At 32.9% G+C, this 23457-nt stretch overlaps 1 protein-coding gene across 2 annotated transcripts; it reads left to right on the top strand.

Annotated features, from left to right (window-relative positions):
• Nucleotides 1–5682: 5682 nt before the first annotated feature.
• On the top strand, nt 5683–21563 carry T3dh (Type III alcohol dehydrogenase). Of its 2 annotated transcripts, XR_015070656.1 has the most exons (9): nt 5683–5820; nt 6737–6824; nt 8696–8904; nt 9737–9933; nt 11372–11685; nt 13182–13363; nt 17089–17362; nt 20828–21008; nt 21470–21563. XR_015070656.1 is itself a non-coding variant. In XM_085947284.1 (8 exons), exons 1-8 carry the CDS (start codon nt 5768–5770, stop codon nt 20909–20911), a joined length of 1401 nt encoding a protein of 466 aa, XP_085803410.1. In that variant the 5' UTR covers nt 5683–5767; the 3' UTR covers nt 20912–21563. The 2 variants fall into 2 exon arrangements, 1 of the variants encoding a protein (XP_085803410.1); XM_085947284.1 differs by having other exon boundaries at nt 20828–21563.
• The last annotated feature ends 1894 nt before the right edge of the window (nt 21564–23457 follow it).

Genomic DNA, 23457 nt, shown 5'->3' with positions numbered 1-23457 from the left:
GGTCCTGTTAGAAAATAAAGCGGATGCTACATTCTACTATCATGATGTACGCAGTGGAGCAATGGAGTTTTACCCGGAGCCGGAACACCGAAGATATGTAGTGTTCCATTGCTGCGGATGTTTTTTTTTTTTATTAAATTTACGCCAGCGCTCGAAATAGAAAAGTTTACAAACTGGAGCGCTCGACAAATTTTCTGAGATATTTACATAGTCATCAAATCGTATGTGTATTTTATAAAAATTAGTGTGCCAGATTTTCTATTCTATGTCCTATCTAGCTCAGATGGTCAACATATTTTTTCCAAGACGGAGCGATAATTTTACAAATTTCACGAGCCGGAACGGCGCTCCGGTGCGTTCTGTTCCATTTCGAGCCCTGATTTACGCCCTAAAATCCAATGAAAATATTATATTTGACAATTGGAACACTGGAATTATTTGAAAAACGGCAACACTGCCGAGTGATAAATGACCTCACCTTTTTTAACAGAAGAGGCAGATATTGAAAGACAATTTCAATAGAATTAATAATGAAAACGAGGAATAATAAACCTTATTTCAAAACTACTTATTACTTAATTTTTTTACTTTTGTACACATAAGCGGAGCTGAAGCAAGTATAGAATTTGGTCCTAGAGCGGAGAAACTCAAAAAAGGGTCCGTTCCAACCCTCCGGTACGCATTCATATAAAAGACATGTGGAGAAATGTAGCTAATAATATAAATACTAGCTGCTCGTTACTACTACCCATGGGAGTGATTGGCATGGTGTACATTGTGCGATTTCCCAAAATAAAATTAGTATAGCGGAAATTTTTAACATAAAAGTGTAATATTCTTATTATATTTTTTCCGACCATGTCCGATCCTAATAGGATCATATAGGCCTCCACAAGGTTAAGGTTTGTATTAACAGATTTTGTTTTTTTACGAGAAATGGATGTCGGCCACAAGCTCAACCTATTAGGTCCATACCCTGACTCACACACAAATTGAAAAACAATATATTCTGTACTTGCTGTTGCTTGTTAGGTTGGATATCACAGAGATATCAATATTTTTTAATATCTTGAAATAAATGAGTGTCAGATTTTCCGAATAGATAATAAATTTAAAAATTGGAATAATGGAAGTGGTTACATCACCATCAGAAAAACCCCTTAAGATTTTAATAAAGGGTTATCAAATTAGAACCCACGTCATTCTATAGATTTGTAAAAACATAGCAGCCATTTTTATTTTTGATTCCCACCAAAGTTAACATTTGTGTTCAGTATCAAATTGTTTGGCAAATCATCATGGAAAGATACACAGTTGTACAGTGTATACAAATAATTGTTAAAATTTATTAGAACAATAATGAATCTAGGCATATGAAATTTATGGTCAAAATAGACCTTATAATAATTTATTAGAGCTCACTATTTGTAAATTAATAGGAAAATTCGAATCAAATGGTAATGCTTGTGATGTTAAAATTATCTTCAGGGATGAAGCTCATTTTTGGATAAGTGGTTTGGTAATCGTCGCATTTGGAGTATGTAATGAAAATCCACATGCTATTCTTGAAACACATTAACATCCACAAAAATTAACAGTGTTTATGGTCTGGAGTTGGTGCCTAATTGAAATTTTTTTGAAAACGAAAATGGCAATGCAGTTACTGTCAATGGAGAACGCTACAAATAAAAATAGTGTTATCCACCATTCTCTTGTGACACATAAGCTAACAAGTACCTACACAATGTTTTACTTCAGAATCTGCATCCAGGATGGATATGCAATATTAGAAATGTGAAAAGTTAAGTTTTCCAAGTAATGTTTGAAACAATCTTGCATGTGTTGCAATAAGGATTAACAAGATTAACACAGATAGGTATAATAAGTGTTACAAAAATGTGCAATGGTGGGAGAACCGTGTCGACTATAAAAAAGCTACAGGGTAGCGAAAACTACCCCACGCGGTCACTCGCAGTGAGAGGACTCTTGGACCTACAAGAAATAGGTACCTACCCAACAAAGGAAGGCTTTTGTTGAGTATCAATGAAAGTTTCTACGTACACATGGAAAATGCCAATACTGCAGCAGAGAAGTGGTCCATATTAGAAAGCCTTTTATGCAGTAAAGCGTTTGGAGAGCACTGAGTCGATGGCTGCATACCTCAGCCGGATAACGGTGACAGATAATCAACTGGCCAATGTTGGGCTGAACCCACCATTGGAGCCATCGTGCTGGCCGGGTTACTTGAGGACTTCAAGCCATTGGTGATAGGTTTTGAAGGTAGGGGCATCAAAACAACTGCAATGCGTAAAATCGAAACTTACAGACTTCCCATACTAGACGGACGCGATAGCCTTCGTAGGAAGAAAGGGCCACCAGAAGAAACCGGTTCATGGAAAATGGCAACCTAAACCAACTTTCAAATACTACAACTGCGGTGGTAATGGCCACAAAGTAAGTGAATGCCCAATCTCTAATACGTCGCTATAGGATTTGTTTCCCGAATATCCATTTTTGTCGAAATCGACATTTTAATGCAGTTCAATTTCTTTTATCGAACTCTACCGAAAGTATTTATAAAAACAATATATTTTTATCTAGGAACAGAGATATTTTAAAAAAAAAACCCGAATACGCCATGTTAAGTTACAATTACTCCGTGGTGTCCTCCCGAATATCCAACTATTCGTACCTGAATATCCAAGTTAATTTCGGTCGAAAATGATCTCTGGCTTAGTTTTTATTTCCCGAATATGACTTTTAGCCAATCAAACCGCGCTGACGCCGTGCATCTCGCTCCCACATTCACGCTGTCTAGCTCTAAAACAATCACGCCCACTTTCTAATTTCGTCTTATTGATATTGTTTTTAAAGTTACTATTGTTTTAATAGTGAATTCATCAAATTTGAAGAGATCATTCATAGCTGATACATCACTAGTTCGTCCTGAACTTACAGTAGAGTTATGGAAGTGAGTATTTTAACCTAAATAACTGCATTTTGTTTTGATAAATGACACAAAATCCCAGCGGTTATATGAATTTTACAGTGTGACCCGGCAACTACTATGACGTAAAAAATAATTATTATTTCAAATTATTATTAATCAAACATTGTTTGTCTTTATTTTACTTTTAATCTAGGTATTTCTATGAAAATAAAGGCGATGCTATTATTTATTTTTGAATGCGCTGATAGTAAATTTAATTGAATATATATGTTGGCAGCTATTTATTTGGTGAATATTATATACTTAGGATATTGGTACCTACCTAATATTAGCAGCCAATGGTAATTAATTTATACATGCTATTATTTTGTGTTGTTATTCCTTACAATAGTAAATATATAATATTATTTGGTGGTTTGTAATAAGTTTAATTGTTAATTATAGAAATATATAGATATAATAATATACAGATATATATACATAGATTTTTTTTTGGAAAAAGTATTAAAATAAAATTGTTAGCAAGTACGAGTTAGTACCATCATAAAATATTGGAGAAATCTGTGACCTCGGTTAGTAATTGAAGTAGTAGATACCTACTTTTATAAAATAAACAAAAACCGATCGCCGATAGTCGCTTGATTTTGAAGAATGCTGATGAGCAGGTATTAAAAGGCCAATAGTTAAAGTTTGTCGTCATAAGTATGTCACCTCGTAGCATAGTGGATAATTCGTAGACTGGGGCGTAAACCCAGGAGATGCAGGGTCGATTCCTGCCGGGTGTCTTACTTTTTTCAAAATGATATTTTCTATTGGTTATAATATATTTTCTCAGAAGTGATTTTTTAAAAATTATGTATGTTCAATTATTAGAATGATACATTTTTAAATCTTGTGAATTATTCGTTCAATAAAAAATAGTTAATTACTTAAAAACTATTTTATTACTTAATCCGAAAAAAACCAAAAAAGCGATTGCCGCATATTATTATTACATACAAACTTGGGTAATTACGATCATTAAGTATTTAAATAGTAGAACAATTATCGTGTAAATAAATATAACATTTGAGGCGCGTACTTTTTGACCATCCAGTAATCCGTGGGCCGTGCAGCAATACGCTACGTTTTAAATCCCGAACGTCCTTGTTTTGTCCCGAATATCCATTATTCTGAGAGAGCGCTAAAAATTTCCCGAATATCTACAGTGAGTACTTGTAAATAAAACGCATTTTCTGTGCATTTAATGATTTATACCAGTATATTATTCTTGGAATCTATTCTTAGATAGTGTTGCAATCATACAGTGTAGAAAGAATGATTGATACATCTACTGATATTTAAATATACGACAATGAAATTGGTTTTTTGTCTCCTGTAAAATTACAATTTGGTCTATTCGGGAAACAAATCCTATAGCGACGAATAGTGAAAGGGGAAAAACAAACCCCAAGAACGGTGTTTTTAGTGCAATGACATTTAAAGCCACCAGTACTAAAAATGAGTGGTACATTGGCCGAGGTACGTCGCAGCACATGACGTAAATATTAACCTTTATGAGAAATGGAAGCCTTCGGCTAACAACGAGATAGTAACTGCCAGCAAACAACTATTGCCTGTGCATTGCGTGGGTCAAATAACAATTCAACAGCTGAAAAATCAGATTATTAACGTAAAAAATGTTTTGTGTGTGCTTAAATTAACATCACTTGTTATTGGTAAATCAAATAATTCGAAGTGGAAACAAGGTAATATTTGACAAGATTAATGTACGAAAAAGTGTAGGTAGTAGGTACGAAAAACGTTTATTTGATCCGGAATAGAATTTTAAAATTTTTGGCCGGGACAGGTAAAATGGAAACAATTTTTTGACTTCCATTTGAAACGGAATTAGGTACTTAAACTCATGACCAGAAATTTCGAGGATTTTTTTTATAAATGCATTTTCAATGAAAGACTACGTGTAGGCACCTAATTTTTTCCGAAATACTACTATTTTTTTGGACCACGTAATGTAATATATTATTATCTATGGCAAATATGAGAGAAAGATGGCAACATTAGATATATTATCTATGGACATTAGTTTTTCATACGAAAATAGTGTTGCCAGCCGTACTGTAATTATAGTATTTGTACTATAATTTTGGACCGCGTACTATGTACGATATAAAACAGGTATAGTACGCCCAAAATACTATAATTTTGAATATCGGAAAAAATATGTAAAAAGTACTAACATTTCGATATTTCCGTTCGATAAATTGTGTGCAAAGTACTATAATTTTGCAATATAAGAAGATTTGGAGAACTTCCCTTGAAATCCCTTGACTTTGGTTTAAAATGAAATTTTTTGAATTCTTCGGTAAGCATTTTTGGTCGAAAGAGGTACCTAAATAAAAAAGGGGTCTCGGACTTTCTCAAATTCTCCGTTATTTTTTTTGAGAAACAAAAAGCCTATACATTTTCAACAAATGACAACACGTACTATATTTTTTCCCCAAATACTGTAATTTTGGAGGCTCTGTACTATAATTCCACTTTGAAAAGATGGCAACACTGTATGAAAATGAAACTTCAGAATATTATTTCCAATAATAAAATCTAGTTATTCCTAATTAAGTCAGCTGAAACCAATACCAACAATGAGTATATAAAAATATTATCTTCATCTAATAACAATGGTAATATTGGATTACTTTTTCTTATCATTCGGTGTCAAAACTCAAAATAGATTAAATTGACAACCTGACGGACGTGTTCACGAAGTAATAAAAATATTGTCAATGTACTCAAACTTTTGCGTCTGTAAAAAAAATGAATTCTAGACAGAGAGCGTTGGATTTACTCCACGTCATATCGAGTGCATCGTAAGTATCACTATTTTTTAAATCATGAATTCCACAATTAAATGAAAACTTTGACAATATGGTACAGATCAGCTGTCAATAATAAATCAAGCAGATCGATTTGACACAATAAATGGCGGCAAAATGAAAATTATTCAAAATAAGTGTAAAGACAAAACTTAATCAGCTAGGTACAATAAAATTCTATTTAAGGGGGGACATGCTCAGCGTACGTCAAAATGGAGCTTTTATGCTATTTTCAAAGCATGATCCTGGACATTCCTTAAACGTTGTAGATAATCTATTTACATAATTTTGAAGCCTTATTATCCTTTATATTTATTTTAAACATTTGATGACATAATTTATACTAATATTATAATAATATATATTAAATATTAAATAATTATAATAATTTAAACATTTGATGATAAAAAATCTTAACACCACTTCACATGGACGTACTGAAATATGACTATATTCTAAAACATTAGAGCGAGAGGTTTAAAAGAATACTATTTTTCCGACCATGTCCGATCCTAATAGGATCATATGGGCCTCCACAGAGTAGAGGTTAGTATTAACAGATTTTGTTTTTTACAAGAAATGGATGTCAGCCACTTGCTCAACCTATTAGGTCCATACTCTGACTCACACAAATTGAAAAACAATATGTGTACTTGCCAGACCCAGGATTCGAACGTAATAAAAGATAATAAGGCTTCAAAATTATGTAAATAGATTATCTACAATATTTAAGCAGTTTAAGGAATGTCCAGGATCATGCTTTGAAAATAGCATAAAAGCTCCATTTTGACGTACGCTGAGCATGTGGGCCGTTAATATAAGTATTACTTTTATATTCATATTCAAAAATAATGAATGGTGTCTAAGTGACATGCCAGTTTTATTATGCATAAAATAATATTATTTTTAGCTGCAAATGTCCAGCCCATGGAAAACCAGGTCACAATTATGGCAGCTCCATGACAAATGCAACACCATCAAAAGAATATGCATTTGAGGTAAGTAAGTATGCTTTTCTCATGTATGTTCTCAAGTAGGTACCTACAAGCATAGTAGCGCCTGTACACATGCATGGATTGACTTACACCAGTAGTGTATATTTTAAACTATCGCGATAATAACTGTTTACATGTAAAAAAGCTGCATGTCTCGTCAGTCTCAATTTTCAAGCGTATGCGAGATGCAATGTTGTCACTGTATGATGCTATTGGTACCTAAACGTCAAAATTAGTAAACGTCAAAAAGCTTTGCTCAGTAGTTTGTATTTCTTCCGGCAGGTTCGCCACTATTGTTCTACTGTGCATGCGCACCGCCATGCATGTAACAATTATTGCGTAAAAATTCAGAAGCTTCTGAACTTTTTTGATACATGCATGCAATCTTCCAACTTTCACGACAATACGTGTTTACGTGTGCATTTTCTTGTTATGGCTGCGATAATACGTACTGTCAGCAGTAAATCCATGCACGTGTTTATTGGGTACTGTAAAAGTCTGTAAGTACAATAATTAAATGTGATGATCAAAATTATTACCCTTAGCCTTACCCTAACTCAGAGGTCGGCAAACCGCATGTGGCTCTTTGGGTATTGGCGTGCGGCTCTTTTTGCCAAATTCACAATTTTTACAAAAACTTTTGCAAAATTCACAATTTAAATTTTGTGTCATTGATATCTACACTTGTCTTATTATATTATATAATGACATAATCGCGAGCCTAATTTTTCCTCCGTGATACCGGATGCAAAAAGGTATGATGTTTGTTTACTTTATGTCTCGTTTTTTGGAATGCAAAAAGGTCACGTCCAACACATACATACAGTGCAAAATATTCCTAAATAATATAACATTTTTCGCTAAGATTGTTATAAACAAATAAAACAGAAAGATGTAAATGGAGTTTGAAAATAAGTACTATAAAAAACTGATAATAATAATGCCCTCATTGAAACTGATTATTTTAGGACAGCAATATTAAATATGTATTAGGGAATATATTATGCGGAGATTCCAATAGGTTAAAAATAGTAAACAAACCTTAGCATTTGTTTTAAATCCGCCCATTGCAAAAGTCAACAAACTAATTTTTTCTCCATTTGATATTGACACAAGCACTGTTGAAATACAATTGGTGGATTTAACGAGCAAAGAGTTATGGAGCTCCAAATTTGTAGGTTTTGCCATCAAAATTTAAAATTTGGAGAGAGAAAAATGCAATCTAATTTCACAACACATAAGTGGAGCGCTCTAAAAGATCTATATACGGTAGATAGTATGATTTTTAATACATGGAATAGCCTTCCAAACTCATATGACCAGTTGAAACAAATTGCATTTGCTATTTTTAGTATATTCGAGTCTACATAATATGTATGTGGATAATCATTTTCAAACATGAACAATATAAAAAGCATTTAAAGAAGCCAAATAATCAATGAGAATTTGGAGTCGTGCCTGAAATTAAAAACTACAAGTTACATACCAAACATATAGAAACTGTCCAAAGCAATGCAAAGGAGGTCATTGTTCACATTATTTTTAAGGAATGCGTGAAAATTGTGTGTAAATCATATTCTGTAAAGATTTTATTTATAATTTCAATAATAAAAAACATGTATTTATTTACGTTAGTTTTATTCGGGAAATCTTTTTATAGTATTATATAATAAATAAACAATTATAACATGTAATTAATTCACCTAAATAAAAAATATTTATAAAAATATATGTATGGCTCTCGTAAAATTTTTTAACCGTTGTGCTACTCATATTTGGCTCTTTTGGACCAAGAGTTTGCCAACCCCTGCCCTAACTTATGCTATTATCTTACTGTGTTCCTGATGATTTAGGTTTTAATTTTTCCAATCTAGATGGCATCTTCAGCAATTCGCTATGGTGTAGGCGTGACTCGGGAGGTTGGCATGGATATGGCTAACATGAAAAGCAAAAACGTCTGCATCATGACAGACGCTCGCCTCAGCAAGCTCGAACCGATGAAAGCGACACTCGACTCATTAACACGAAACAGGGTAAATTTTGAGTTGTTCGACAAGGTCCGTGTGGAGCCCACCGAACAAAGGTAAATATCAAATGAACAAATTATTTGCTTTGGTCTGAAACAAAATGAAATCCCATTTACTATAATTAATTTTATTAGTGCAAAATATTTATTAGACCAACTACTGTACAATGTTTTCACCAAAAAGTATTTTATAACATCCGTTGAACACTCGCGTATTAACACGTCATGTTGTTGAATATTTTTTATGTGTAGTATACCCAATGATATATAAATTTTACAAATTGCCATGAATTCCATCCGAGAAAACACTGCATCTCTTGATAAGATATTCATAATTGTTTGTTTTTATAAAAAAAAATAATTAGAACAAGCAGGGGACGTGATATACCGTGTCCGGAAACTTGTACGTATGCAGTTCGCCGTATCACACTTCACCGTGAAATGTTGTATGGGAAATATATGGTCGTATATTAATGACCGTCGAACCTCTTTGGGTCGTATAGTACTGAGATAAAATTCATGTCTAAATAAAACACAGTTATTGTTGATTTACACTTTACAGGATGCCAGCAGTAAACAAATTTTGAAAATAGCCGATATACTGGATTATTTGTTAGGTTAGGTTAGGTTTTTATTGATGAATTTTGCCAAAATCAGCAATGAAAGTTGAATTAATGTTCATATTAAATCTAATAAAATTGGAGACCCTATGATATCATTTCCTAAAGCCCTATGCGGGACACGCTACAAAAATTCTAAATTTCTACTTCATATCTAAAAAGTCTTTCTGGATGGAAGAATGAAGAGCCTTATAATGTTTGGCTCATATCTCTTTAGGTGGATAAAATACTTAATACTCTGAAAATCTTAAACAATGATCTGTTTGCAGCCTACTTGAAGCTGCGAAATTCGCTAAGGAAAGAAATTTTGATGCTTACATCGCTGTAGGCGGTGGCTCAGTGATAGATACTTGCAAAGCTGCTAATCTATATGCGTCAGATCCTGAAGCAGAATTTTTGGATTACGTCAGCAGTCCTATTGGAAAAGCAAAATCAGTCTCTGTTACATTGAAACCTATGATTGCAAGTGAGTAATGATTATATTATCATGTACTTACCGCTATTTCATTATCCTTTCATCTCAATTTTATGTTTTATTGTCATTTGAATAAATAAGTATCTACACTGTAATCTAACTGATTTTGACATCGCTGGGCCACATTGAAAGAAGAAGAAAAGTTTTATCTTTTTTGGGTTATTGCCGAAAACTTTTTTTAGCTCTTCAAAATTCCGCCTTGAAAATTTCTGTCCGTTATCAAATTACATCAACAGTCTTTTTTACATGAAAAAAATACTACAGTTGAACTCGGCTATTACGATCACGCATATAGCGAGATCTCGGATTTAATGAGGAAACATTTGTTGACATTTTAGTTTATGGTTTTCTCCATACATTTATTCACTTTTATAACGAGCTCCTTATCAGATATCTTCTTCTTCTTTGGCCATATCCGCCCCTTAGCTGGAGCATATGGACACCACGCGGCGCCTCCAAGAATCCCTGTCGCTCGCCAGTCTTCTTGCTTCGTTCCAGGTCAAACCAGCATCCCGTAGCTCCGCCGTATACACTCTGTAGATTGTATTTAGCGGCCTTCCAGGTTGCCGGAATCCGGTTGGCTTGAAGAACAGGCAAGCCAGGTTAATGTTCTCTTCTGGTATCCGCAGCACGTGGCCGAGCCAGGTCCAACGTCGCCTCTTCACTTTCAGCGTGATGAGAGGCTGCTTGGTGCATTCTCTTATCTCCTCGTTGCTCCTAAAGTCATACCATCGCACACCCAGTATTCATCGCATACATCTGTTTTCGAAGCTCAGTATACGGTATCAGATATACCGAGCTAAAATATAGTAAAAAATTTTCTTAAAACAGTTAATGTGTCTATCGTTTATAAACATTTCGACCCTAAGCAATAAAATCCGACCAGACAGGATGCCGCCGGGTTCGGACTACGTTTATGACACTAGTTAAGTGTCTAAGTACCTACCTAATTGGTGTTTTTGTCGACAAGATTGAAAAAATATCCACGCAAATGGTTGAAAAAAAAATCCAAGGTTTGTGCAGTAAGTAGTTACCTACCAGCATTCATTACAATAAACAACTTATTTTGTAGTTTATGAATGCCATGCTTGTTTCGGGGAAAAATTCGAATTGTGTGTTTTTCTTTGAATTACGACTTTTGGTGTTATGCGACCGCTCATTTAAAAATACCTATTCTCTGATGTAACGAGTAACGCTTACAACGAGCAAATTCAGTCGGTCCCATCTTCCTCGTAATAACCAAGTTCGACTGTATGCTAATTTGAACCTTGTATGATTTATTTATGCTATTTTTAAATAAATTCTCTACTCTCACTCTACCTCAGTTTTTTTTATGAGGAATGAGCAATGATTTTTTTATTCAATAAGAGTGCAGTGAAATATGAAAGTTTGAAAATCACCGGCTTCTAATTATGCTATTTCATTTTAGTTCCAACGACGTCTGGAACTGGCAGTGAAACGACTGGTGTTTGCATATTCGACTATGAACCTCTTCATGCTAAAACCGGAATTTCAAACAAAGCACTGCGTCCAACCCTAGGACTGATTGATCCGCTACATACTTTATCGTTGCCTGAAAAGGTTTGCTCGTATTCTGGATTTGATGTATTCTGCCATGCTCTCGAAAGTTTTACTGCTATACCGTACACTGAGAGAGGTCCTGCACCGACCAACCCCAATGTAAGACCTGCTTATCAAGGACAAAATCCTATTTCAGATGTCTGGGCGCGATATGCTCTGAAGGTAAATTTTATTCTACAAAACTATGATATGACAATGTGTCAACAATGTGACAATTTTCGTGAGAAATATTTATTTGGCAGATAATTTTTTGAATACATTTAATATTGCTTGAGACTTTCACAGTTATTTGATATCATGGTGTATTGTGTATTCTTCTTTGTTACTTTATATTTCGGGCATATCAGAGTGTACTGTGAAGTGTATAAAAGCGAATGCTGTTCAAAAAATGTGTGGTGAAATAATGTTAGGCGACAGCAAACGTTGCTCAAAAAGGCAATTTTTGAATGAAGCAGTATCATGAAATATGAAAACATGCTTGAAAGTAAGTATAGTGCTTCGAACTGTGTCCAATAATGTAATGAAAATATCGGGCGGACATTTATGGTCGCTTAATAAGAGTTTGCATAGTATTTTTATCTATGCTCACATGACGGCCAATGACAGCTCAAGTTAATATGTAAAGACAATATCATATTTTATTTTAGTAACCGTTATAGTAGCATTAATAAAATGACCTATTCTTAAAGAACGTAGCTAATTTATCCTTCCTAATCCTAATCTATCACTTGCGCCACATAGGTCGAAATGGAGATTTTATGGTATTTTCAGAGCATAAGCCTGGACATTCCTTAAACGTTTTAGATAATCTATTTATATAATTTTGAAGCCTTATTATCCTTCATATTTATTTTAAACATTTGATGACTGCATAAAGTATTTTTATTACATAAAATAGTATTCTCTTAAACCTCTCGATCTAATGTTTAGTTAGAATATAGTCATATTTCAGTACATCCATGTGCAGTGGTGTTAAGATTTTTTAGGTTTATTAATTTTTAAACGCATTTATAAAACCATTAGTAAAATTAATGTTAACATTATATGTATAGTGAAATATTTACGATAAAAAATTATATTTATAATCTCTGTGATCCCAAATTTGACAAGAATTAGGCATTTAATTATTCAAAAAATGGGCACGATTAACACATTTGAAGATAATTTAAAAAATACTAATTATAAGCTATGTCTTTGACCATTTAAGTGTGATAAACATCCAACAAATAATGATTGCTTTATAATAATTATTGACCTAAGAATAAGGTAGTATTTTTTTGAAATATGGCATTTCTTTTGCTGGAATGAAATGCCAAGGTTCTGGTATATTTTAATGGCCTCCTATGCCAAACGCAAAATGCACTCTGTATTCCGGCCCAGAATCATCGTCTCAACATCAAAGGTATCCGTTGAGTTCTCGGCAATCGATGTCATTTGAGTCAATACGCCCTCTCGTATTCACTAACATATTCGGCCTGGCCGATGTATGCTGACTGCTGAGACCATTTTTTTTCTTTGTTCGAAAGTTGGCTATTTTTAAGATTATTTTCAGGCCATTGATTGAAAATTATTGAAAATGAAGTTGCTCTAAACCAGAATTGTTTTTCCTAATGTATATATTTGAATACTACATTATCAATAAAACTTGACTATCATAGGTAATCCGAGAATATTTTGAACGTGCTGTATACAACCCTGACGATTTAGAAGCCCGTTCCAACATGCATCTCGCTTCTACAATGGCAGGAGTGGGGTTTGGAAACGCTGGAGTACATCTGTGTCATGGACTTTCATATCCTATTTCGGGAAATGTGAAAAAGTTTCAACCTCAAGGATATAGGTGAGATGAATACAGAAATCGCTAAATATTGTTCAATAAAACTTTGAAATGTTTAAAAACACGGTAACTTCATTATGTATATAATATTAAATTCTCAAATCTGCCAGAATGTACATTCGTCAACTAAAAATACTACAACTAGATAACTTGATTTTCACTGTTTTTAAGATAGCTATTGAATATGATTCTACATTTCCTTCTCTACAAAATGATAAAACTATGTAAGTCAGAAGTTAATTAACTGTATTAATTTTGTGTTTGAAAATATTAGATAACTTTGAAACCATAAATGCATTAAATAAATAAAATAATATGTCTAAAATATTTTTTCATACAATTAAACATTATTTAATTGTTCCCAATTAGGCGAGCACAATTTTCCATTTTTATTTTAAATAACAATTATAACCTACCTATTAGCTTATTGATTTTTGTTTTAAAATATATTTGTCTGAATCTTTTAGTTTTGTCTTGCTCTTCATTTTGAAATACAAATTTATTTGTTGGTTGTGTAACTGGTATTTGATTGAACTAGGTGTTTTTAATAATATTATGCAATAGGCGGTTCTCGTGGTGCAGTGCGTAAGGCGCTGGCCTTCTACCCGAGAGTTTTGGGCTAGATTCCCGGTGAGGACACAGTATTTATGTGTTTTTCTCAAAGCCTGGGTGTTTGTGATTGTTCAAAATTACTAACAACCACCTTGTACAAAAAGCGAAGACATGGTTATTAATAATTTAAAAAATAAATATTATTCAGTACCTATTTGCCAACAGGATTTTTGTATTTTATAATAATTTTTTCCAGTTTTTTTTTTTACTTTGGTTTTGCACTTTATTCTGAAATATAAAAAATAGTATTATTTGTTTTTTTTTGTAGGTAACTGGCATTTTATTGAATTGACCATTTTATTCATATTTAAAGCATTAACTTTGTGGTTAAACTTTTTTTTACTTACTTTGTTAAGTACCGTTTATTTGTTACAAAGTGAAAATTTGTCATCTATATACGAACTCAGTGGGTACCTACCTACTGTTGCAGTTGTTTTTTTATTGCTATTATTATAATTTGGTCCTCGTATAAAGTGTAAAATTTTCCCTTGAGTAGCCTCTCATTACTAATGGGATGTAGTATTTACCCAATAACGTCTCTTTCGTGCATTTTTTCTATGTCTGATTATAAAAGCACAAATCACTGCTGCGTCTTCGAAATCCATTGCTAGAATGAAAGCGTGACGGGTGACAATTTAGTCACCCGTGCACGCTCTCGATTGGAAGACAGTGACAGCGACTAAACTGTCACCGTGACAAAAGTCACCCGTGCGCGCCTGGGCTTAATATTAGATTTTTGAATCGATTCTACATAGAAACTACGTAAATATTAATAGCGCTTTTTCACCAAGTGAGTAACCGCATATTTGTGTAGTGAACAGTGAGGGACAAGTGCATTAGTGCAGCCAGACGGTCATCGCATCAAAAAGTATGATTGTTTCTTTACTTTTATATCTCACTTTTTGTAATGCAAAAAAGTCATGTACAAATACATTGAAAAATATTCCTAATTAATACCTATAACTCTATTTTATATTAGTAGTATTTCTCGCTAAGATTTTGAAATTGGAATTGTTAAAGTTATGGAATTCGTAATTATGGTTACCAACAGCATTGTGGCAAAAGCGCTCCACCATCGTTAATTTATAGAGTTTTCAAGTGACTAGTTCACTACAAAGTGTGTTGGGTTTAAAGAAGTGAAGTTTTAAAGCGTTTTGCTTCTTGTCAAAACGAAATTAAAATATTCCTCGAAAAAAAGAATGTTAACACATTCGCGGACATATGTTTGTGATATTATGACACATTAAAATTTTTATTTTTTATATTCTTGATTTAGATATATAGAAATGAGTTTAGTCTTAAGATACGACACTATCTAATGGAAATATGTTCGCACCGTGACACAAGTAGATAGGGAACATAGTGTTTTAATCCAAAATACGACTCCTATACACGTAGTGTCGTATTACGTTGTACAGTACAGAACGTCTGTAGACGTTCTGTGATATCACACTTAAAAAATCTATAGAATTGACTGACGATCAGCAGTTGCAAAAATTCTATTTCATGGTAGATATCACAACACAACTAAATTTCCTCAATCATAAATTACAAAGTAAATTGTTTATTTTATTTTTTATAAAATTTTTATTGTAAATTTTGACTAATCATAATTATTTGTTGATATTAATGTTATTGTAAGTGTAGATTGTTTCATATTTTGTGGTTTGTTAATATTTTAAATAATTTGTTTAATGCCCCTGACGTAATATGAAATATTAATGTCCAACCTCATTAGTTTTAAATTAGTCTGTTATTGGGAAGGTATTATTGGACGGATAATTATTTATGTACCTATTGTTATATTATTTCTATCGCTTTGAATTTTGTTTGATAAATATTGTTTTAAAAAAATGTATTCAGTTGAAAATGTCCCACTGAGGCGGACGAAACCGGTCCTAATATATTAATTAAAAGTGGAATAAGTACTACAAAAAAAAAAAATTGCGTTTTATTAAATAAAAACAACATTACAAAGTAAAGGAAAGACTACATTTTCGATGCTCGAAGAAGTTATCTTAATCGTAAATAAATTGTTACTTTTCGCTAAATATTTAGAGAAGGGAGCCGTGATTCATTTCGAAGAATTGTTTAAATAACACCAACAAAGCAGTGCCCTCATTGGCACTGATTATTTTAGGACAGTAATATTAAATATGATGGAATCTTTAATGCAAAGATTCCAAGAATTTAAAAATAGTAAACAAAACTAGCATTTGTTTTATTAAATCTGGTCACTGCAAAAGTCAACAAATTAAAATTTTCTCCATTTGATATTGACAGAAGCACATTTGAAATACAATTGGTGGATTTAACGAGTAAAGAGTTATGGAGCTCCAAGTTTGTAGGTCTTGCCACTAAAATTGAAGATTTGGAGAGAGAAAAATGCAATTTAATTTCACAACACAAGTGGAGCGCTCTAAAAGATCTACAGAGGGTAATACTATGATTTTAAATACTTGGAATGGCCTTCCGAACTCATATGAATATTTGGTAAGGTAGGGTTTGATTAATGTGAGCACTAAACATAAAGCATGTGAGGACAACCGACCTATACTATACTATACTACTATCAGTGTAAGTGTATCACTATACGTACTATTAGTTTGATCTTGCATTGGAACAGTTCAGTATTGTGATAACAACTGCTGTTTTTTCACTTTTTTAGTTTTTGTTCCAAATTGTACATTCTTTGACGTGGCAAAATATTAGAGCTGCACAAAGAGATCTCTTCTCTCTCTCTCTCTCGAGATCTCGAATCTCTTTGGAGCTGCAACTTTATTGGTCACAAAGTTACGTTAAAAGATATCTGCATGTGACCGAATGTGAAAAAAAATGATATGGCAAAAAGATATATCTGCTTAAAATGCAAGAAAATATTTTTTTTTAAAAGAAATGATTTGAGGTTTGTGTAGGGATGCTAATTTCACTTATTTTGATATCTCTTGTCAGACTGATTTCAATACTTTGTTTTTTGCTCTCCTGTAAAATTGTGTAAACAGCAGTTATAACCGTTTGCCATCACAGTACCGAGTTATTTTATGCATAGAATTCAATTGTCATTATTTTAACCATAACTAAATAAATTTATAATAATATCATGTTGTTATTTTAAGCAATGATCATCCCATAATACCTCATGGACTATCAGTAGTCATGACTGCACCCGCTGTATTCTCTTTCACTGCATCAGCCTGCCCTGAGCGACATCTGGAAGCTGCCGCTATTCTCGGAGCAGATATCATGAATGCGAAGAGGTGTGATGCTGGACTTATTCTTGCCGACACTATTAGAAGATACATGAACATCATGAAACTCGAAAACGGTCTGGCGGAGCTGGGTTATACCAAGGACGATATACCAGAGTTAGTTAAAGGAACACTGCCTCAGGTATTGGATTATATTTTATTTATCTATTATATTCATCTCAGCATAGCCCTCTGGCAAATCAGAATGGAATCTGCAGTTGCATACAAAAAAATCTGAAATGCTAAATGGATTTAATTAAGACGAGTAACCTTTTTTCAACTTCACTTTTATTTGTTTAGACTCCATTCTATCTTGATTGATACTGGTTATATGATGGCCGTTGGATCGACAAATTAGTTCATTTCTGTTGAAGTATGCAATAATGCAACCATATGACAATCATCTAGCACTGGATCCAGTTAATGATAATATGAATAAATTATGAAAAGAGTAAATTGGCATGTACACTCTAATACGGAGCATATTTTTTATGATGAATGGTTGTTAGCCATTCAGTAAACTAATTGGAGTCCATGTATTCAATCAAATATTGTGAATGTGATCCAGGTGTTGGATTCAAGTCTTACCTGCGCATCTATTCTATACACAAGACTGCTATCGGCAGCTATCGAGTGTAGTTTTTCATAAGTATGTATTGAAGTATTATAATTGTTACAATAAGTTAGCCGTCTAAACAGTCAAAACTGTCTATCTCGCTTAAAAATTTTGCACACCCAAGAGAGGTGCTGTTAAAACATAGCACTTATTGTAACAATAATTACAAGTAATTTATTGTAATTGTTACAATAAGTGCTAATACTTCGATACAAAACTACCCTCGATAGCTGTTGTAGCGGCCGATAGCAGTCTTGTGTATAGAATAGATGCGCTGAGTTGTGAATTAATAATATATCGAGAGTGGTAAGCCAATGTGACAAATTTGGAATTATATAGGAGAGTAATTTGAAATAAGCATTATATGCAGTGGTGGCTCGTGGAGAAGATATCTGGGGGTGCTGCGGTTGATTAAAAATAAAAAAAATGTTTATTTTGATTATATTTTACTATTAACATCAAAATTATATATAAATAATTAAGTATATTAATAAGTAATTAAAATAAAGAACTTTGCATAAATTGCTTGCAGATATAGATAAATTATATAGAGAGACTATACTATAATAATATATTATATAATATAATAAAGAGAATATACATAAATTTATCTATATTATAATATTACATTTTTCTCAATTAGCTTGGGGGTGCTGCAGTTCCGCAGTGCATATGGACGAGCCGCCACTGATTATATGTATTGGTTTCATTATATTATATCTCACGAATTATAATAATACCAAATACTAGTTGTCACTTTGTCATGAATCATGTAAATGCATTTTTGGGACACTGAATACATTCATAACAGTATAATTCCATAAATAACTTATTTTAGCCACAATCAACGTTAGGTATCTCTAACTTTTCTACTGTGTAGATAACTGATCAGCGGATCTATTCTACACACAAGGCTGCTGTCGGCAGCTATCGAGGGTAGTTTATTAGTATAGTTATAGGTTAGTCTGCAAAGTGCTATGTTTTAACAGTACTTCTCTCTTCTTCTTCTTCGGCCATATCCGCATCTTAGTTGGAGCATATGGGCACCACGCAGCACCTACAAGAATCTCTGTCGCTCGCCAGTCTTCTTGCTTCGTTCCAGGTCCTACCCAACATCCCAACAGCCCAACATCCAGCATCCCGTAGCTCCGCCATAAACACTCTATAGATAGTATTTAGCGGTCTTCCAGGACGCCGGAATCCGGTCGGCTTGGAGAACAGGCAAGCCACATTGAGGTTCTCTTCTGGCATCCGAGCTAAGTTCAGTATACAGTTGCTCTGAGCCTTCATAAGGTGCTATGATTCGCTACCGTAAAGCAGCACCGTCAGAATGCAAGCGGCAAATAGGCGGTGTTTGATTTTGACCGAGTACAACCGTGAGTCCCAGACACTCCGCATCGAGTTGAATGTTGCCCAGCCATTCCCATTCGGACAGCGAGCTCTCTCAGCAAAGAGTCATCTCCCGTGATGTGTATCGCCAGGTATTTGAAGCTGTCGACGCTCTCGATGTTTTTCCCGTCGCTAATCAGAGGGAAATCTGGATCAGGACAGGTGCTACTACACAAAATTTTGGGTTTCTTCGCGTTGATTTTCAAACCAACGCAAACCACCTCTCTTGGCTGTGTTAACTTTTAGAGCGAGAGACAGTTTTGACAGGTTAGACGGCTAATTTATTGTAACAATTATATTAGGTAAGTACCTCAATACATGAATATGGTAAACTACCCTCGATAGCCACCAATAGCTGCCTTGTGTATATAGAATAGATGCACAGAGCAGCTAATTTTCTACAAAAAAATATGTGCACAAATATTCACCATTTCGTTGCGAAGATAATGAAGACATCAAATTATTATTATTCATAGTAGAATAACATGATGACATTCTCCTATGAGAAATGTGTATGTGAAGAATGTGCAAAATTCATAAATATATTGCATATTTCTACATTTTACAAATAAAGCACATTTTGGAAACATTTGAGCAAAAAATACTAGGGCCACAATGTCTTTTCCACTAACTTAAGGCCAGTTTGGATTAGTCGAGTGGCGAGTAATTTAGTAAATAGACGTGTACGAACAGACAATTTTTTTCAATTTATCAAGGTATTAAATAAGGCCAATAGTTAAAATTTGTCGCAATTAAGCATGGCAACTGTAGCATAGCGGTAATGCACAGGGCGCGAAACACAAGAGACGTACGTTCGATTCCTGCCGGGTGTCCTACTTTTTTCGAAAAAGATTCTTTCTATTGGCTATATTTTCTCACGAGTGTTTTCAGAATTGAAGGGGTTATTGCAAGACAATGATATGCCACATAATTATGAATAAAACCAATTCCCAGGGCATCCACTCACGTTTTACTTAAGACAATTTTTTTAAAAACATACACAGATGTCTCAATAATTATGATCAATGTGTAGTTCGTACAAATCCAAATTTTGCTATAAAAATCGTTATAACAATAATATGATATGCCATGCCAGTCAAAATTGATATTGGTCAGACAGTCACGCTTTCTGCCCCAAACAGAATAATTAGATGTGAGATATATCGAACATTTTAATGAGGATAGTAATTTTTCCTGTTACAATAGGAACGAACAAGAACATTAAATTGCTCATATCTCCAAACTATGTTTCTGTGACATATCATTGTCTTGCAATAACCCCTTCAATTATTGTATGTTTAATAATTAGAATTTACATTCTTAAATCTTGTGAATTATTCTTTGAATAAAAAAAAATAGTTAATTATTTATTTTTGCTTTGTTACGTTGTGGTCTGTTCATTTTGACACGCCACCCACTGATGTACTGTGTTCGGACACTGTTCAGTTACTAAATCATTTAGTGGTAACTAAATCACTCGCCACTCAACTAAACTACTCAACTAATCCGATCCGGCCTTTAGTGGATGTATGCACTTTCATGTTGGTTGTTTTGCTCGAAGACAAACTAGTACATAATATATTTTATTTTGTAACTTTCAAGGACCGAATCACAAAATTAGCACCAAGGGAACAGTCTGAAGAGGATCTAACCAAATTGTTTGAAGCTTCAATGACGGTATTCTGAGTTAAAAATTAATATGTATATATTATAGCCTTCACAAAAACGATATTAATATTATGTAATATATTTTTTTATACAAAACAGTTTATGTTTTATACTTGTACCTCTAAAGGGTCGATGACATTGAGCTACTTTACAAGCTGCTAGTCGGCGAGTTTAAAAGCGGGTGAGTCCACTCGCAGCAGAACCCAACAAGCTAGCGAGTTGAAACCATATGTTGTTTCTTTAATTTGCCGTGAATGTAAATAAAAGTTCATTGGGATTTACGCCAGACCCTAATATTGAAAGGGTACATAGGATATTATACTTTATGTATCTTAAAACGTCATTTTTGGTACTACATATTTGACAGGACGTATTGAGTAGTTCGTTTTTTACCGGCAGGTTCGTCACTATCGCTCTACTGCGCAAACGCAGATCGGCCCACACACCAGCGAGCAGCGAGTAAAGTAGCCCGGCTTTCAACTTTTCTCGGTAGATTGTTTACAACCTGCTTGTTAGCTAGTTCGATGATGACATTGGGCGAGTTTACTAGCAGATTGTAAATTCGCCGGCTTGTAGCTTGTAAAGTAGCTCAATGTCATCGAGCCTTAAGACAGGTTTGCGTGTAAATATAATTAATTAATTAAAACATTTGTGAAGTAAGGGTTATAAATTATTTTATTTATAATATCAGGTATCTACACCAGTTTTTGTAATATACATTTTATTTCTTCTAATACACTGCCACGGAAATAATATTATACAGACATATATCGCTCTCTGATTTTGAGACACTATGATAATTTAATACTGAAATCTAAACAAGAAAATCTTTACTCCGTTCATCTATTTGTTTCAATATTAACCACAGATACTACAATATACGAAATCACAATATTCAAAAGAGTGAAGGAGTTAATGGAAAACACACCGTTTACATTAAAGTAGCAATTTTAAATTAGGCAAGATTTTATTCAAAGTGGAAACTTGGTGAAATTAAAAAAATTTATGTTTTTTGTTTACCTTTTATATGACAATAGAAGAATAGATTCAAAATGATAAGTATTATGATAAAGATAAATATTTGTTATATAAAACAAATTGATGATTATAATTTGCCAGATTATAAATGGTTTGGTTAGTTTTAAAAGTAGGTTATTTAAATTTAAAGTTAAAATATCAAAAGTTGATTGATGATGACGATGAGCCTAATGAAAAATCGATGAGTTTGTAGACATTTAAAATATTATGACCGAATTTCATTTTACGCTTATTAGTTTCATAAAATATAAATTGAATAAATATTAATTAGAGTTTTCTTTAAAAGATTATAAATAACATATTAAGCAATAATAAAGAGGCCGTCGATGAAAAAAATCAATTTTCCAGCTTTATTTTAAATTTTAATAAATAGAAAAATTTACATTTCATTTCCACGAAGAAGACAATATATTAAGTGGATCCCAGATGATGGGAACGTAATAATATTCATCAAATACAATATATTTTATTATCTTTATGCACTCGCTATATATATACATAATATACACATAATTAAATAAAAAAGATTTTACACTAATATAAGCTACACATCTTTGGTATAATTTATAATATTATATCTTCTTAAATATATCACTTGATAAAGTAAAGACTTATACGTTACGTATAAGAAAATACACACGATACTCGAGTCTTGTTATATTTTAAGCATACGCTGTGCACTATTTGTGAATGGCAGAATAAGAATCTTTATTTAGACTATAAAAAATATCTTTAAGAATATTTGAAAAAAAAAAATATATTAACATAATATTTATATATTAAACAAGACATCAAATCTCTCTTTGTATGTTATTAAAAAAAAATATAAGAAAAACATCATTGAAAAGGTTATCAGTAAAATAATAAAGGCAGATTTATTTTAATTCAATAAATTATCATGTCTAGTAATTTGTGACTAAGAATTTATAATAATAATACATATTATTTATTATTGTGTTTATAAACACGTATGGCAACATTTTATTCATAATGGAATATTAAATTAAATGTACACAATTTATTTTATTAACCAGATTGAAGAAAAAATAATACATAATACTAAGAGTATTGTTAGTATATATTATTATGACTTATGACTATTGTAATGCAAAATAATAATAATATTATGTCTGGAGATATCTGGAGCAGGCCACTCTTCAATGAACAATAAAGAAACAAGCTTCAAAGTAACTTCATCAAAAGTGTCAATTATCTGACCCAAAGGCCGGTTCAGACTGGCCGAATGATTTAGTGATTTAGTAACTGAAAAGTGTCCGAATACAGCACATTAGTAAGTGAAGTGTCAAAATGAACAGAGCACAACGCAACGAAGCAAAAATGAACTTTTTTTTTATTCAACGGATAATTCACAAGATTTAAGAATATAACATTCTTTTTATTGAAATTTTTATAATTTAAAAAAAATAAGTTAACTTAATATATTAGAAGAATTAGAGGAAGAAATTCTATAACAACTAATGAACGTGACTAAATATAACGTGTTCAGACTTGTCTTGTGGCTTGTT

Source organism: Rhyacophila brunnea, unplaced genomic scaffold (assembly GCF_057557595.1).
Source record: "Rhyacophila brunnea isolate RB1 unplaced genomic scaffold, BYU_Rbru_1.0 scaffold_2, whole genome shotgun sequence".
Classification (NCBI taxonomy): domain Eukaryota; kingdom Metazoa; phylum Arthropoda; class Insecta; order Trichoptera; family Rhyacophilidae; genus Rhyacophila; species Rhyacophila brunnea.
This window is presented reverse-complemented; position numbering and strand designations above follow the sequence as displayed.